Source organism: Macrosteles quadrilineatus, unplaced genomic scaffold, assembly GCF_028750875.1.
Source record: "Macrosteles quadrilineatus isolate MER2022 unplaced genomic scaffold, UCM_ALF_1.0 Scaffold_5__1_contigs__length_97177068, whole genome shotgun sequence".
In the NCBI taxonomy this organism is placed as follows: Eukaryota; Metazoa; Arthropoda; class Insecta; order Hemiptera; family Cicadellidae; genus Macrosteles; species Macrosteles quadrilineatus.
Window position 1 is genome coordinate 49,768,093 of NW_026542598.1, and position 19,696 is coordinate 49,787,788.

Sequence of the window (19,696 nt, forward strand, 5' to 3'; positions counted from 1 at the left end):
CGCGCTCTAGCGTCAGTTTGGAACATCGTAGAAATAAAGTTGTAATATGTATATTGTAGGGAATTTAGTGCACTTTACTTTAGTAAATGACAGTTATTGCAAAAAAATACTCCGTTTGTGAGTTATATGCAAAAAAGTAAAACAAGTACAGTATTTTATTAGTTTTTTGCGATTTGTGAAGTTAGCTCACCTCTGGCGAGGTGGCAAAGTTTAAAATCGGATTCAGCGCCAAAAAATACATAAGAAACCACTGAGAAAAAAACTTCGGGAATTTTTTCCCGGGAAATTCCTTATATGATTGGACTATAAGGAATAATTAATTTAAATGCCATCATTTATTGTATGTTTTTAACATATATTTGTTAAACTTTTGTAGTTTCATTACAGTGATTCAAAGTTTGTCTTTATTAATCCATAATTCTAGGAAGTGGTTTATTGGAAGGTTTTGTTTTATATTTGCAAGGTCAAAATCTAATTAACCAGGGTGTCTGGTAGTCGGGGAAAACGGGAAAGTCAGGTAGGCTATTAGTATTTAATTTCAAAATGGTCTTGACTTGAAAAGTTTGGATTTAGTGTTTATTTTGTTATTAAAGTCGGGAAATTTCATGATTTTACCTCAATCACGCTAGACAACGATCGCGTTTCCTTGACGGCGCAAGACAATGATGATGTCTACACAACCGCGGGAGATATTCGTACACCGCGACCGTGCTAGACGACGTTTTCGTGACCGCGGGAAAAATGATCACGTATTTTCTACAATCGCGCAAGACGATAATGTCTACACGGCAGCTGAAGATGTTCACGATTTTGCCGCAATCGTGGACGACGATGACGTTTCGGTACCACGGCATTCAATGATGATGTCTACACAGCCGCGGAGGATGTTCATGATTTTGACGCGATTGTAGAAGACGATAATAGCGATATAGTAAGCATTTCATTTGCAAGAGTGGTAGTGCTGGTAACAGCTGGCGAGTAGTCGACGATGAAACCGAATAGAATACCGATAACCGATATCGAACAGCGATAACGCTCTAGCGGCAGATCGCAAAACCTTTCTTTGACAGTCTATATTTACTCTATTGTCTATGGTAAAACTATGCTGTTATGAAAGTAAACAATGATGTTATGAGATACTTTTCAATTCTAAGAAATGTACTGAAACGGCTACTTTAAAAAACAGTCGTAGGTAATAACCCTATGAGCTTAGCTCAGAGCTAGTCTGTCTTAACTGCACATGACAACAATGGTGTGATTTATTCCACCTAAAATCCCCACTTGCCGAATTAAACAACTGGTCAGTTCAGTTGTCTTATCCTTTTGGGTAGGCCTACTCTACAGCCTCAAACATAATTACTTTAAATAAACAAGAAATCGGTTATAAAACTCCAGGTCCCGTGCCAATCCTCATGTGTCAGCAACTGTTTTATTAAATTCCAATATCAACATAATCTGTTCAGGCACCCTTTTGCCATAGCATTTAATTTGTTTGGAGGATGGAAGTATGTTTATGCTTAAGTAGATATTATCCGTTTGATAGCTTTGGGTTGAATTATTCCAGGCATATTTTGTTATATCAATCTTGTTCATTAAATTAGACACAAACAAAATGAACACTGGATATTTCGAGACAATAGACAATGATCTTTATTTATATCTTCGTTGAGAAAAGTACATGCGTCAGAATAATAATTAAAATTTGTTGATTTAATATGTTGTTAAAGCTGGTTGTCAAGGAATTCTTTTTCTGAGTAGAATGGCCTTTCTTGCAGCCATGTTGTTAATTGGTTCTTGAAACGGTGAGTTGGTTCATTTCTAAGTTGTTCTGGTAGGTTGTTGAAATACAGGGCCCCAAAGAGACTTAGATGGTGAGGTGGTATTGCAAAGCTTGAGGCGTTCCGTGTATTGTGATGGTGAATGTCTCTGTTTCTTGTTTGATTTGTGGAGATGGCATGGAGAATTGCCTCACGGATGTAAAGTGATGTCAGTGTGAGGATTTTTAGTTCCTTAAATGCATCATGACTGTTTTCTTGATATTGAAGGCCTGCTAGTCATCTTATAGCTCTTTTTTGTTGGATAAGGACTCTTTTTAGGTAGTTGTTGGATGTACTTCCCCAGACCACCAGACCATACCTGAGGTGTGACTCGACCAGGGCATGGTAGGCTGTTTTTGCGGTGTCCAGACCACCAACCTGCTTCATTTGCCTGATGACATGAATGCCAGATCGTAGCTTCTTGCAGAGTTGGTCAATGTGCTGTTTCCATGTCAGTTTTGAATCCATGATAATGCCGAGATATTTGGTACTATTTTGTGCTTCTATCCCAGGGATTAATACGTTTAAAGTCTTTATTTTTAGTAGAGTAGTTCAGCTGAACGGTTTTCTTTTCATTTAGAGCCAATTCGTTTACTGTACAATATAGTTTAGTCATGTTGAAGGTTATATTGATGTTTCGGTTTAAAGTTTCCGTTGATTTGTCAGTTAGTGTGATGACAGTGTCATCTGCATACATTGTGGTTTGGCAGTATTCTTGTAGCTGGTCTGGTAGGTCATTTGTGAGGAGGAGGAACAGGACTGGTCCGAGAACTGATCCCTGTGGTACTCCTCTCCGTATAGGGTCAGTTTTGGAATGTATTTTATGGCGAGTGTTTTTTTCTAGATACTGTATCTCAACTAGTTGCTGTCTGCCATTAAGATAGCTGTGGAACCATTGTTTAGACTTTCCCTCAATACCCAGAGCTCCCAATTTTCTAAGAAGTGTCTTGTGGTTAAGGCAGTCAAAGGCCTTGCTAAAGTCCAGAAACAGACTTGTGACTGAGGAGCCGTCTTCTAGTTGTTCATTATGTGCTCGGTGAGCTATATTAACGCAGTGGAAGTGGATCTTCCTTTAAGGCAGCCATGTTGCTGGCTGGTGAGCAGCAGGTTTTGGTCTAGATGGGATATTAGTCTGTTAAGGACGATTTTTTCAAAGATTTCAGAGAAATGTGGTCGGTATAAGTAAAATTGGTCTGTAACTTTTAGCATCTGTGTTTGGTCCACTTTTATATTTAGGGTATACCTTGGCAGTTTTCAGCTGTGTTGGGAAGACCCCTTGTTTGAGAGACTTATTTATGAGTGCTGTTAGTGGGTTAATCAGTTCATTTTTGCATGTTTTGACCAGTTTGGCTGATATTTCATCAGTGCCAGATGAAGTTTTTGGTTTAAGTGAGTCTATTGCTTTTAGTACTTCGTTACGTGTTGCAAGCTGAAAAGTTAGTTTGTTAGCTGTTAAAGGAGGAATTTCGGGGGTTCTGGTGTGTGTGTTGGTGTTGTTTGCCTGAAGTGTCCTTTCCGCGGCTGTAGCAAAAAAACTGTTGAGGTGGTTTGCTATTTTGATTGGGTCCTGTAATGTCTCCCCATCTACTAGGAGTTCCCACTCATTTGCTATACTGGTACTTGATTTTCTCTCATTATTTATAACCTGCCAGAGTGCCTTGGACTTGTTGTCGGCATTGCTTATATAGTCGGATGTTTGAGTTTTCCTCAAAGTCTTTAGTCTTAGGTCATAATCCCTTTTTCTTGCTGCGGTTTCTGCTTTATCTTCAGGTAGACCTGTGCATTTTTCTTTTTCCAGGGCATTTATATATAGATTTTTTAGTCTAGAGCATTCAGCATCACAGCAGTTTTTTTGATTGTGTTGTTTTCTCCATGTCATTTTTACTGGACAGGTCTCATTTAGTATTCCTTGGATAGCCCTGTGAAAGTTGTTATAAGATTCATCGACATCTTCTATGTGGTAGACACAATCCCCGGATTGTTCATGGAGCCTGGTTTTAAATAGATTTATGGTGTTTTTGTTGAGAGTTCTTCTTTTCTCCTTAATTGACTTTGTGATTTTTTCTGATGGTAGTTGGAGAGTGGCAATTTGGGCAGTGTGGTCTGAGAGTCCAGACAGGATAATGGATGTCTGGATATGTTTTGGGTCTATGTTTGTACAGATCCAGTCTATTGAGGTTTTAGTTTCATGTGTAATTCTAGTAGGCGGCAGATTTAGTCTAACAATGTCAAAAGAGGATAGAAGATCTTCAACTTGGATGTTATCTGTGTTGTTTGCATGTTCACCAAGGTTGTTTACATTTATGTCGCCCATGATGACAGTTTTCTTCTTTGTGCGGAGAGCATATTCCAGCTGGCTTGCTAGGATATCTAGCGCTTGTTCCAAATTGTCCCTTGGAGGCCTGTAGACTCCCATGACCTGGACTATTTCCTTTTTCAGTTTTATTTCGAAAAGAACAGTTTCACATACTAGTTCTGAGTTGTCATCACTTATCTTAAGTACTTTCATATAACACACTGCTTCCTTACCAGTGAAAGACTAAAATGTGACTCTCCATGTTGAGAAAGAGGCCAGTGGCCTCGAAATATCCAGTGTTTATTTTGTTTGTGTTTCTTCTGTGTTCTGTAGTGAATGAAGTGGGATGCCTACATTTCTTAAGGTAAGCCTGCTTATCCCATCCTTTCTCACACCTATTCTCAGGCAATTAGCCCTTTCTCTCCAAACCTTGTTCATTAAATTTGGTTAAAATACTCTTGCAGTTGCTATTACAATAGACTCCCTCTTATCCGGACATCTTGTACATCGGTTTAACCAGACTACACTCGACGGATATGACACCTCTTTAACTGTACAATTTTTATCAGTACATTGGTTTAAACGGACTATCCCCAACTGTTTTGGATAATCGACTCTATTGTATTTCTACTGCTGGGTTATAAATTAAATTTAGATAATTTGTCCTAAATTTATAGGGTTTGTTTTTAAAAATGATTATGTAATAGGATGTAATAGGATTATGTAATGATTATGTAAAACATAATGCTGGTAATAGTGTTTGAAACTTTTAGCTTAAGTACTAATTTAAAAAGGCTTGAGAAAGTTCAAATTAATGTTAGATTGTGCTGTGTTGTCAGCAAATAAGTGTGGCCTTAATGTTAGGATATTTCTTTGAATAATACACTAGTGACGATAGAAAATATCAGTCTCCAAATATATAAGGTGAGATTTTAACAGGACAGTTATGCAAAAAAAGGCCCTAACCTAGAACAAATTAGTTCAAAGGTAAACTCGGAATGTGTTTGGGACACACTCCTTAACATTTCCTGAGAATTCCCAAAAAATCCCACTTCAGCAAAATCCGCCATCTTGGAAAATGGTGGCAAAACAAATCAAACTTGCAAGGTTTTACGGAAAATGTTATAACTACAGATTTATTCGACTTATAATAGTCGCATGAAGCTCAAACTACTCTAAAGAAAGTTTACTTCAAGAAAATAACACATTTATTGGTATTTCATAGTTTTAATATATAATAATTGTAGCTCAAATACGATTTTTGTAATTTTAAATGTCTCTAGTTCATTCTTTTTCTGATTTTACGCCGTTAATACATAAATTAGGTAAATATACCACCCAGTTAGTTAAATGTAGAGCTTTAAATTTCAAACAATATGCATATGACTTTTGTGATATTAAGCCAACAATCACGCCAATAATAAGAGTTTGAATGCACCAGTATGCACAGCGTGTAGTGCCGTGGCGGCTCGGCACCGCGGCCGACCTACAACAATCATCCGCTATCCACTGCCGAATTCGCAGTCAAATATGTGGAAAACGTTGTATGATGTGTAATTTTATACAACAATGCATTTTTAATGAACGAAAATATTTGACCACATTCACTAAATACTTCTATATACAATTAATGATACACTAAATACAATTAATGATCAATTATGGTTTTCAAAAGACTTGATGCTAGTGATGGCAATCATACCTTATTACTTGGAATTTTGCAGACATTTATCATTACTTGGTTTGTAATAATTGGCTATGGCAAATGTCCGCAAAATTCCTACTATAATAATTAATTAACCTATAATAAGATATTTTAATTGAACAGGGTAATTTTGTTTTATCTTTTCATTGTTAAAAATTTTCATTGTGTCTTGCCGTTAAAAACTGCCCTAAAATCCTGCAATAATAACGATACCAATACACTAGGCTAAGAATAAATGCTCTTTACAGTACTTTAATCTTATATTTTTATTTTGGATTAATAAAAAAATGTATTAAAAAATTTAAATCTGAATTTAACATAAATTTACGTTATTTGTATAAATACAAGAATAGGCCCTAGTCATGTTAAATCTTTTGATATCTGATACAATAATTACTTTATGGTGAATAATGTGAATTTTATACAATAATGCGTTTAAAAAGAATACGACATAGATTAATTTCATCAGATAAGACTAGGACGCATCACTGGCTGTGTATTCTAACCGGAATATGAATGAAAAATGACAGTGGGATTGGTTATATGATATGTTTTTTTTAATAGATGTATTAATACGACAACTGCCTTGATTAAACTACACACAGAATAAATATCATTTATGTAATCAATAAAGTTTAGTATTTTAAATTGTCTTTCTACTTTATTATTCCGGTTTCGATCTATGTTTTAATGTTTGTCATAAATATCCTTTATAGCTGTAATAAAATTATACGTTTATTTTCATTAGTAAATATTGCTTAATGTGTCTAATAATTGTTATTAAAATTAAACTTATGCACATTTAAAATTGTTATTCATATTTGAATTTTTTATTCGTGATTTTTTACACTTATTAAAAATCAAAGGACAATTGTTAAATTTTAAATAATTTAGGACCCACGTTAAACTTTGACTCTTAATTTCTCAACTACGTCGCTTGGTTCCCTCATGCATCAAGACATGCAATTAAAAGTAAAGAAAATGATATATTCTCAGCATAGTGGATAGGTAACGTTATTGTTACAGGTTACTGAAAAATAACTAATAAGCAACATGAAGCCAAGTGATTAACATTATTTGTAAAAGCAAGACAAGTTTTGAAAATTAAATAAAAAATGAGAAGATACTTTGAATCATTGTACACTAGAGGTTGTCCAGTTGTCGAAAACTCGATCAAAAATACGTAGGCCTACAGTTGGATTTGTTATCTAGAATCGGTTAAGGTATGAATGTTCACATGTCAATTTTTGAGGTTAAATCAAAACAAACAAACTGGCATGTTGTCAATTAGGGAAAATTTTGTATTACTTACGAAAGAATATTAATTTAAGATCAAATAAATTAATTTAGTATATACCATTGTCTGATTTATAACATTAAGTATTTTGGCTACTGCATTTTATAACAACCCAAACTGGAATCTTGCTTTAATTCATCCAAAATTCAACAACATTTGTATGTAAAGAACATTGATTCTCAGCCGAATGGATTAGTACCGTTATTATTGCAGGACTTTGGGGCAATTAAGACTATTAAAATTACCCTGTTCAATTGTAAATGTGTAAATAAAATCTAAATTCTTTGTCAAAAATATATCATAACAAAAGTTACAGGTAAATATTAAATATCTTATTATCCCTTTATTAATTATTATAGTGGTATTTTTGCGGACATTTGCCATAACTTGTTAGTAAAACAAAGTAATGATAAATGTCTGCAAAATTCCAAGTAATAAGGTATGATTGCCATCACTAGCATCAAGTCTTTTGAAAACCATAATTGATCATTAATTGGTTCCTGCAGATCAAAAACCAATAAACTTAGCATTGATCACATAAGAAGTATTTAGTGAATGTGATCAAATATTTTCGTTTATAATAAAATGCATTGTTGTATAAAATTACACATCATACAACGTTTTCCACATATTTGACTGCGAATTCGGCAGTGTTTAGCGGATGATTGTTGTAGGTCGGCCGAGGTGCCGAGCCGCCACGGCACTACGCGCTGTGCATACTGGTGCATTCAAACTCTTATTATTGGCGTGATTGTTGGCTTAATATCACAAAAGTCATATGCATATTGTTTGAAATTTAAAGCTCTACATTTAACTAACTGGGTGGTATATTTACCTAATTTATGTATTAACGGCGTAAAATCAGAAAAAGAATGAACTAGAGACATTTAAAATTACAAAAATCGTATTTGAGCTACAATTATTATATATTAAAACTATGAAATACCAATAAATGTGTTATTTTCTTGAAGTAAACTTTCTTTAGATAAGTTTGAGCTTCATGCGACTATTATAAGTCGAATAAATCTGTAGTTATAACATTTTCCGTAAAACCTTGCAAGTTTGATTTGTTTTGCCGCCATTTTCCAAGATGGCGGATTTTGCTGAAGTGGGATTTTTTGGGAATTCTCAGGAAATGTTAAGGAGTGTGTCCCAAACATATTCCAGAAGAGTTTACCTTTGAACTAATTTGTTCTAGGTTAATCGCTATCTGTCCTGTACTATATTTAGGCTTTCTAAAAATGATATTGACAAACAATGTGACAATGATATCACATCTAGCAACTCACCTTGTTACGTTTGCATCACCCGCCGTAGGATTTGAAGGATTTACAGCTGTTTGAAGAGCGAGGTAAGCATACTCAAAAGCGTTCTTAACCTGCAAAGCTCCATATGATCCACGGCCGATGTCATTGCCAGGAGTGAGGGGGTCTTCTATACACAACATTGATGGGCGGTGTCCATCAATCATGTCTTTTTGGACCTAAAATACAAAATTACATTGTTCAAGTAAGGTGATAAAAGGATCCGGGAAAATTTCAATGACAAGTAAAAAATAAACACAGTTCTAAAAAAAAATTGCCTAATATCAATGTTATTTGCTAGGGGTCTGCGGTGCACCGAAAAAGTCGGTACGGTACGGTACAAGCTTAATTACCGTCATCGGTTCGGTACAGCATTTTACACGGTACAAATTCGGTTCAAATTCGGTTCGGTACAGCCTATTATAATAATAAATTACTTTCAGTTACTATCGTAGTTAACGACAGTTGGTTCCAAGCACATAAAAGTCTTATCAGATGTATGTTTACGATCTTCATAATTTATTACTAGGGTGATGATGCAATAAAAACCCCATTAGCAGTCCCAAGTCCATTAACATTTTATCACGACAATAATTGTTGTATTCAAGTACTTCCAAGAACTGTTGAGTTTTATCACTTTTATTTCTTCACGACTTTCCCCAATTCTATTTTATCATAAATATAATAGTTTTATGATGACTGTTAAATGTTATCTTGAACTCCAGGGTTGCCACCAAAGTGAGATAAAAAAATTCATGCATAATTCAAGGTTTTCATTGGTAGTTTTGAAAAATTCATGGGGTATATGCTCGCACAATTTCACCATAAAAGAGTGTTGCCTAGTTCAGAATTGTACATTAATTTATCGACAATATATAGTTTTGTGTGCTACTATCAAATAAAACACATTTCATGCGTTTATTTTACAGTGAAAAATAAGAATTTAATAAAATTTATCCAGTCTAAAAAAAGTAAAATCACAGATGAAAAAGGATATTAATAAAAATCTTGTGTGTGATAATACGATGTAATTATTAAAAAAAATTAAACATCTGATTTAACAACATCATAGGCCTAATGATAAATTCAAATGTTAGAAGAAATAATAAATAAAAAATAAGTCGGATTGGTAGTTAGGTCTAGGCCTAACCTAAAAAACATTACATCCAAACATAAAAGGTTTAACTTAGTTAATCCAGCAATGGCCTAGAACTTTACTGTCTAAACATCAAATTAAGATAATAGGCATAACGTATTTAATTAAGATAATAGGCATAATAAAAACAAATGTTAAGAACATGATCCAAAAAACGGTTAAGTTACCGTAGTAATGGACCATATCTAGGCCTACTAAAACGCGCATGCAATCTATTACTTTATACTGTAACACAGTAGGCTAGCCTACATTGTAATCCAAAGCTGAATCTAGGCTAAGTTAGGCCTGAACCAACTTTTATTTATTAAGAAGATTAAAGGTTACCGACTGACTGATAAAAACACTCTAAAAAGGTAAGATTATGTAAATAAATATTTAGTTAAAGCTAAGAACGAAACAAAAGTTATGGAATGTATGTAAGTTTAGACATAGGCTAACTTACATTAAGTAGGCCTAATAAAAAAATAATTAATTACATTCCCCTACAGAAAAGGTTAAAATAAACTTAGTTAGGAGGATGTTTCTTCCGACTGGATCAGTTTATATATTATTATTTGCCTACACAGGTTTAAATCACAGTTAAAACAATTATTTAATTAAATTTACATCTCATTAGTTAGTATTATATATCTCATCAGTCATTCATGAATATCTCATTAGTCTCATTATTGACTGAAAACACCTAGTTATGCTTCCAACAAAACATTTACATTTACCTTCCTCAGAACGAAATCACCATTTTTCAGCACAACATTGACTTCTTGCAACTTAGGCCTAAATAAATAAACTTAAACTCCCGTTGTAACGTAACACATTTATTCAACACTGACAGTAGTTTGAAATTACGACATATTTGACCAAACAAACACAGAAGACGGTTCCAGCCGGCGTAAGCCATTTTGACCTTTATGGCAAGGCAAGGTGAAGGTACTTCTTATTTTAACGTTGTAAAGTATCGGAAGTATGATATATCAGTAATAAAAAATATTTAATCTGAACACTTGTTCCACTGAGTGTTGGGTAATCAATTATAAGAAGCACAAAACGGAATCACGAGTGCAAAAAGTGATCTTACTGTCCAGTGTCCACCACCACTTCAAAAGTTTGACAAGTTTCAGATCAGTTTAAAACTTTTAGGTTATGGTTACTCTGTATTTCCTTCCACACGAACACTAGAGGAGAGAGTAAGGCCCGTTCACACGGGGCGAGTTTACAAGCTACACGCCAGCGTGTAAGAAGCCGGCGAGTTGGCGAGTGTGCTTGTATTCGTTCATTCGTTCACACGGAGCTTGTAAACTCGCCAACTCGCAGCTACGTGTAGAAAGACGCCGGCGAGTGCGCTTGTAGTCGTTCACACGATGCTTTTTCCACTCGCTCAGTAGCTGGCTTGAACCAAATCCTACAACATCTTTGAGTAACAAGCGCACAAGCACAAGCAACTGTGTTCACACTGGGCTACTTTACACGCCTACTCGCGCAAAAGCTGGCGAGTTGGCGTGTAAAGTAGCGGCACCGTCAACTTTTTCCAGAGCTTTTTTACAAGCAGCTTTTGAGCGAGTACGTCGTTCACACTGAGCTATTTTACTAGCTGCGTGTAAAAAAGCCGGCGTGTAGCTTGTAAACTCGCCCCGTGTGAACGGGGCTGTAGAGAATGAGTGAGAGCGAGCATCAATTCCGATTGTCGATGTTTTCGAAACATCGATGTCTTTTCTATCGATGTTCGAAGTTGTTTGTTTACATCGATGGTAGATTAACGAACCGATGATTTGGTTTGTTACATCGGTCTTTTAGGCCAACAAAAGTAATGAAATATTGATGTTTTCCGTAACTGAATTGTATTGGTTTTAGGTTAATTGGCTGTTACAGTGCAGAGAACAGACGAGAAACTCGGAATAAACATCGATGTGATCGATGTTTTAGCTCCGAAAGCATCGATTTTATCGGTAGATCGGTACTCGGTAGAGATGGGCGTTATAACATAACAGGATGAATAACAGTGTTGCGGCCACGGCAACGTTATCGCGGCAACACGTTGCGGAGAACTCCCTGTTATTATAATAACGTATCTATCTACACAATGTTGCAGGAAAGCCGCGCGGACAACGGAAACATGCATTGCCATTAGTGCCGTTGCCGCAACGCTACCAGAGCAACGATAACTTCTGAAACGAACTAGAATAACGCATCCTGTCTGGACAACGCGGCAACGCCCGACTCCCGACTACAACTGAAAACTGAACTCCGAACTGATCAACCGACAACGATAACTGAACGCCGCAACACCGACCGGCGACCGGCGTACAAGACAACGGTTTATAGCGGCAACGAGTTGGCAATCGTTATTGAAATAACAGGTTGCCGCAACACGTTATTGGGCAGCTGCGTTATCGTTATAACCGTTGCCGGAAAACAACGATAATTCCCATCTCTAGACTACTCGGCTGACTTCGGTTACGATCGTATTTGACCTTGAATAAACTACGCAATCGTTTCTGTTCGTGGCATGGCAACAAAACTTTTTATCTCGACACTCCCACTTTGACGTTTTATCTCGGTGTTCATTTCGAGAATGGTTTTAATACGGAGTATTTGATTCAGCACATTTAGGGGTTTTGGCTGAATTATTAATAATGATTTTGAGAATTCATGGTCCAATGACGAAATTCACGCATAATTCACGCACTTTTTCATGGTCACCTAATTTCACGCATAATTCACGCTTTTCAAGGTTTTCATGGCTGGTGGCAACCCTGAACTCAGTCAGTATTTTCGTGAATATTAAATTTGCCGCTGGCCATTGCCTACTGCCATAAAACTGTTTATGGCTACATATTAAACTTGTAACTAATGTACAATCTTATTTTATAACTTAAAATATTTGTTATAGATATTTTATCTTTCTATTAACGAAACCACAAGCATAGTTGTTGTTGATAGTTGTTGTTTGCATAATTTTTTTTTCGTTATTCAAGCCTACGCCTACTGTCAGCCCAATGTCAAGTCACGCTTGTCAATGAATACACAAACTATATAGTTTGTGTATTCATTGCGCTTGTGCAATAGTTTGTTTACAAGCTTTCTCCAGACCACGGGGGAGGGGAGGGTCTGATAAGCCGTCTATTGTTCACCCCCAAGAAGGTCCGACCCTCATTAGTGCCGCTCGGCTGCACTCGGTGATAACGACATGGGTGATTAGTAACCATGGCAACTTGTTGAATGCGTATGAAGGGAAACCCAAGAAATAGAAGAACAAAGAGAAAGAATGACGTTGTTATCTTTATACCCTTTTTACAATTTCCGTTATTGTTATCTTTATGTAAGATTTTATGATTTTGTTTTATAGGTTTATAAAATAATTCTTTTTAACTACGGGAATATCAATTTATAATTTATCAACGTGCTTCTCTTCTGAAACAGCAATACCAGATGCATAATTGAGTCAATGACCTAAAATATCACGATTGTGCAATATTGTATTTTGATGTTGACAAAAGTTTGTATATATCCATGGTCCCTATAGTTTAATCATTTAATATGTACACAATCAATGCTAAATAATCGTGGTTAGTTCTAACTTTATCTTTTATTATTCAAAGTTTCTACACAGTAAGACAATCCAAAGTCAAACCGGGCAATGAATACCCAAAAAACAACGTATCTTGTCCTGTGATTGGAATACCACTCGCCGGCCAGTCCTTTAGGTTTAGGGAAGTAGTGCAAGTCTATTTAAAGCTTCAAGGTCTTACCCACCCCTTCCCCCTCCGGTCCTACTTGACTCACTACCCGCGTTCCTTTCGAGGTCATTGCCCAACCCCTCCCACCCTTCTATTGTTTGCCTTTCTATTGTTTCTATTCTGACTTTTTTCGGGAAACATTAAATCTATTGTTTACGTAACATCACAGTAGTAGGCTAGATTTTTCTACTTTGAAACAGTGCTGTAAAAAAAACTATTACGCAGCGCCCCTAGTATCAGGAGCGAGACAAGCACGAGTTGACTTTCATTTGACCATGGTAGTTCTTTTCTGCTTTATGTCTGTTCGTTCCAGACGAATCTAATCGTAAAGCAAAACAGCCGATAACGACTAAACTAGTTATCAGTATTGCATCATACGGCTTCTTTGCCGTTTGGTGTTAGGTCGTTGGAAACGTATTGCTGTAATTTTGTCCTGGGAACCTAATGGTGGCTATGGAGATTAAGTTTTCTGTCCAAAACGTCAAAATATATTGCCTATCCGAAAAAGTCGGATATATAACGGATAGTGTCGGATATCGAATTTGGGCCCGGTTCGGATATCCGTATCGAATCCGACCCGATCTTATAAACTAGTTTTGGAGCTGATAAAAAAAGATGCTCTTTGCCATTACTTCATCATATCCTCCAGTTGTTCATTGTTGTCTGCTGTGAACAGCTGGCAGCTACACTGTCTTAGTACTGAATGCTTTTATATGTTTTTAAAAATCTAAAAAACAACTAGACATTGTGTTGGTTGGAAATAATTTACCAGTTGTGTGAAATTATCTTGCCAATAAATTTTCAAACATGTTTATTCCTAAAAACTCTTACCCTATTTTTAAAACCACTTTTATCATGGCTATTCAAAGTATCTCAGAGTAAAATAGGTAAAGCCTTTATCTTAACTGTGATTTTTCTTGACACAATCCTCGTAGTAGTAAAAGGTTTTGTTTTAATAATGTGTGGTACAGTAATTGTTGTTAGAATACCAGGAAAGTAGGATACTATCAATTTTCATAGTAATGTCAATGTATTAAAGTTAAAAATAATGGTCTAAATACAGTTCTGAGCAGAAAACCGCAAAAATACGGGTAGCCGCGTACCGTACCGATTTTGTACCGAGAACCGAGGTACAAAATATTGTACCGTACCGAACCGTACCGACCTTAAATTTTCTGTACCGCAGACCCCTATTATTTGCTATACTCAAAAATATCACAGATCCTTGATAACAGGGAACATTGAAGGGCGTTTTGAAATGGTGTATTTTTGTGTTGTAATAGTGTAACTAGAAAGATTCATTGTTGAGCCGACATTACCATAAAGAATGAAAAATGGGTGCGACATGGGTGTCACTCCACAGCTAACTAATAATCAGTTTCCCAACCACAATATCTAAAAAAGCAGCAGCTCAACTACAAAGTTTTTAAAATGACTAATTGGTAGTTGATTGTTAACCAAAGATATGAAGCATTAAAAAATTACAAGGGGAAAAGCATACAAATTACCTCTTCTTTGGCAATATAGGTTCCTCCGTCTTTCACTCTAATGGCTGTATTCATGTAATTGAATTTTCGGCCATAAAGTTCAAAGAACTCTATCAGCAGGACTCCCAGATTGGCTCCATATGATTCAGTTCCTTGTCGCGGATGTAACTAGAAAAAAAACAGCAAATAGGCTACTAAACTAAGATAATCAAAACTATCTTAAACTGAACATTAAACTACAATATAAATCTGGAGCTTTAGGAATGTTGCTATAAAATAGCATGAATTGCTAATAAAAAAGTGTTGAGTATCCTAAAGGTAAATGTTATAATATTTGTTATTTCATATAGGTTGTTTAGTATGATTATACTAAATAATTAAGAACATTAGTACACTATCAGCAAGTTGGTTGTTCTCTTTTAACCCTTTGAGTGCCAACGTCCGGGGAACCGGACGTTTTTAAAACGAGCCAAAAGTGCCGACGTCCGGCCGACCGGACGTTTTTAGAACGGGCCAAAGTGCCAACGTCCGGCTGACCGGACGTTTCGTAATGATCGAACAGTTGTCATAACAACCGAATAGATACTCGGATTCTTTTAACCCATATATTAACATTGAGTCGAAAGTTACTAGATGCGATACATCGATTTTCGTTGGTCGAAATATCGAAAATTCTATTTTTACGAAATTTTAACCTAAAAATCGCCAGATCGCGCTCGGCATTTTTAGCGCGACTTTCGGGAAAAATCATCGGCATTTTTTGAGCGTTACTTTTATTTCTCGCCTGGCACTCTAAGGGTTAAACTACAAAACACCAAAGGTAGGCTAACTATTAACAATAAAATATTCTCGCTGTAGCAAACCTGCAGACTAAGCGGTTACATTTGCCTGATGATTATATTTTCACTAAAATATCTCCTTTAAAATGACATATTTATTTCCCATCTGAATAATATTAGTTTATCGAATGTTTTGTTTACTTTTTAGTTTAGTCTGATTTGTGAGTTCAATAAATTCAGTTTTGTTAATTATGTTTCAATTTACTAAACTGGCGACGAGGATAATTGGATAGGTAATGGATCTCAATAAGCCTGATCGTTTTGACCCCCATACGAATCCTGCAAGTGTCGCACAGCGTTGGGGTACGTGGATTAAGCAATTTGAGAGGTATGCTTTAGCTGCAGACATTACCAATGATGTAAGGAAAACTGCACTACTACTTAATCTAGCTAATGAGGATGTGGCTTACATTTTTGACAGTTTACCACAACCTAATGAAATAACGTACAAAAATGTTATAAAACTATTAACTGACTATTTCGCTCCTACCAAAAATGTCCTTTTTGAAATATTCAATTTTAGGAAGTGTCATCAAGCAGAATCAGAGTCGTTTAACTCTTTCTATTCTCAACTAAGAACATTAGCTGTGAACTGTGAATTCAAAGACTTGGATAGGGAATTAATTATGCAAATTTTGATTGGATCTAGAAGTGATGAGTTAAGGGATAAAATTTTGAAAGAACCTACTATAAAACTTCAGGATGTTGTTATTGCAGCTAAGTCAAATGAATTATTTCAAACTCAAAGTAAGGAACTTTCTTTCAGTAGCTCAAGTTTTGCTAATGCACATAAAATTGACCATTCAAACAGGAAATTTGTTGCATTTTACAACAATCCAGCTCACTCTGTTACACCTAATGTTTGTCTTGGTTGTGGACTAAGACATTTTAGAAGGGATTGTCCCCATCTTCAGACTACTTGTAATATTTGTAAGAAAATTGGGCATCTAGCACGAGTTTGTAAAGGAGGGAAACCACGCCCCAAAGAATATTTTAGCCAAAAACACGGATCAAAGGGACAGCGGGCTCATGAAGTTTTGTCAGAGGAAACCAATTGTGAACAAGAAGAAACGTTTCCACCTCAATCAAATAACGAAACAACTGAATACGTCCAGGAAGTTAACTGCACTAAAGTACCGGAACTGTATAGGCTACAACTAACTGTCAACATAAATAATCACAAAGTTCTAATGGAAGTTGATACTGGTGCAGGTGTTTCTATCATAGGAGGAGAACTATGGAATTTAATTTCTCATAAAAACTGTAAACTGCAACCTTCTCCTTGGAAACTCAAGGATTACAGTGGTAAACCTGTAAGTGTTTTAGGTCAGACTAAATGTTTATGTGAAATACGGTAAGTTCAATGGTTTCCTTCCGTTAGTCATAACTGAAGGTAATAGAAATAGTTTATTCGGGCGTAATTGGCTAAAAAGTCTTAAAATTGAAGTAAACGGAGTACTTTCAATCAACTGTCATGAATCTGAAGTTCTTAGTAAAGCCCAGCTGGATGTTCAACATCTGAAAAGTGAATTTTCCGATGTATTTTCAAATTCTTAGCGTGCTATAAAGGACCTCCAATCGAACTGAAAATTGACCAGAATTATAACCCAATTCACTTAAGAGCGCGCCCTTTACCTTATGCATTGCAGGCCTCAGTAGAAGAAGAGCTGAATAAGTTAGTTAATCAGGGAGTGTTAGAACCTGTTCAGGTATTGGATTGGGCCACACCAATTGTTGTTTCCGTAAAAAGCAATAGTAAAATACGAATTTGCGGTGATTATAAGGCAACGTTAAACAAAGCTATCCAAGATCATCTGTACCCTATTCCACCAATCTCTCAGCTCTTAGCAAAATTAAACCAAGGGAAATATTTTGCTAAGTTAGATTTAGCCCAAGCTTATCAACAACTGGTTGTTGACGAGAAGTCGGCACTAGCCCAGACACTAATTACACACAAGGGTGCTTTTAAACCAAAAAGACTACAATTCGGTATTAGCTCAGCTCCATCTATATTTCAACATTTTATTGAGGGTTTGGTTTCGGGCTTGGACAATGTAATCCCTTACTTTGATGATATTTTGGTTAAAGCAGGAACAATACATGAATTGATTACCACATTAAGACAAGTATTCACTCGTTTTAGAGATGCAGGGATTACACTCCAAAGCGAAAAGTGTTCTTTGTTATCTACATCAGTTGACTTCTTGGGATTTATTGTGAGCTCTGACGGAATTCGTCCTAACCCGGACAAAGTCAAATCCATTCAAGATGCTCCTGAGCCGACTAACAAGGAACAACTGCAGGCATTTTTAGGTTTACTTAATTTCTATCACTGTTTTTTACCCAACAAAGCCAATGTTGCAGAACCTTTACATCGCTTATTGGACAAAAATGTTAAATGGCGGTGGGAGGAAAAACATAAACTTGCTTTCAATGCTTCAAAGAAGCTCCTTTCTTCCGATAGTATACTGGCTCATTACAATCCCTCCAGCCATCTTATACTAACTTGTGATGCATCTCCTTATGGTATTGGTTATGTGCTTAGTCAGGTTCGAGGGGAAAAGGAAGTTCCAATTGCGTTTTATTCCAGGACAATGAGTCAGTCAGAACGAAGATATGCTCAAGTAGATAGGGAAGCACTTTCCATCATTAGAGGGGTTAAAAAATTCCACAATTACTTATATGAGAGGCATTTTGAAATTAGAACAGATCATAAGCCACTTCTGGGTCTTTTCACTGTGGATAAACAAACACCAAACACACTGTCACCTCGAATGATTCGCTGGAGTATCCTTTTAAATGGATATGACTTTGATCTTGTATACAAACCGGGGATTTCTATTCCGAATGCTGATGGTTTGAGTCGTCTTCCATGTTCCTCCAATGTTGTTGATCAAGAGATAAATGAAGTCTTGAATGACGTGCTATACATTGAATCCGATGAGGTTAAACCAATCACCGCTAATATAATAGCAAAAGAAACAGAAAAGATCCACTTCTATCTAAAGTACTATTATGGACTCAACGTGGTTGGCCAACTCATAACTCAGATCTCAACCTTTCATTTCTCGTCAAAATTCAATTTCTCAATACAAACAATGTTTACTTTGGGGAACTAGGGTGATCATTCCATCCACTCTCAGGCAACAAGCTCTGAAGGTTCTACACATGGGACATGAGGGCATTGTTCGAACAAAGGCGTTGGCTCGAAGCTATTTCTGGTGGCCAAAACTTGATCAAGACATAGAAAACATAGTGAATTCTTGTCAAGCATGTCAACAAAGTCGTCACAACCCTCCAAGAGCAACAGTTCTTCCCTGGGAGAAAACGAAACAACCCTGGTCTCGTCTCCACATAGATTTCGCTGGGCCCTTCCAAAACAAGTTGTTTTTGATTGTTGTCGATTCTTTCAGCAAATGGTTAGAAGTAGTTTAGGTGCCTTCTACAGATTCAAGATCAACTATAAAGGTCCTCAGAAGCTTTTTCGCAACACATGGTGTTCCAGACACAATAGTATCTGATAACGGGTCGGCTTTCACTTCACTAGAATTTCCATCGTTTAATGAAAGCAATGGCATCCGTCACGTCGTGGTTGTACCATACCATCCGTCATCGAATGGTCAGGCAGAAAGGATGGTCCAAACGACAAAAAATTCTTTGCGACGAATACTTCAAGATTGGCAAAAAAGATTGGCTCAGTTCCTAATATCATATCATATAACGCCAAATTGTTCTACTAATATGTCACCGAGTGAACTGCTGTTCGGAAGGCGTATTAGAACCATCTTAGACAGAGTTCAACTAGATTATTCTTCAAGTGACAAAGAAGAGAAAATCTTGGATAAAGCACTTCACGATTACCAACAGTCACCTCAGAGGAAATTTAAAGAAAATGACTCCGTATTTGCAAGAAACTATAATCAGCGAGGACCAAAGTGGATTCCTGTTAGTCACTAGAATAACCGGGCCGCTGAGCTACCATTTGATAACAAAAGAAGGCATTGAAATACGACGTCATATCGACCAATTGAGACCTCGCTCAGAAACATCAAAAGCATCTA

General features: G+C 36.3%; 1 protein-coding gene across 1 annotated transcript in view; it reads right to left on the reverse strand.

The window, feature by feature from the left end:
• The window catches only part of LOC128996051 (non-canonical poly(A) RNA polymerase protein Trf4-1-like), a 51,340-nt gene that overhangs the window by 13,986 nt on the left and 17,658 nt on the right, over positions 1 to 19,696 (reverse strand). Inside the window, exons 5-6 of the mRNA XM_054421188.1 lie at positions 14,818 to 14,964; positions 8,405 to 8,598 (exon numbers count right to left, since the gene is read on the reverse strand). Coding sequence (XP_054277163.1) covers positions 8,405 to 8,598; positions 14,818 to 14,964 — 341 coding nt within the window. The remainder of the gene's footprint in view (positions 1 to 8,404; positions 8,599 to 14,817; positions 14,965 to 19,696) is intronic.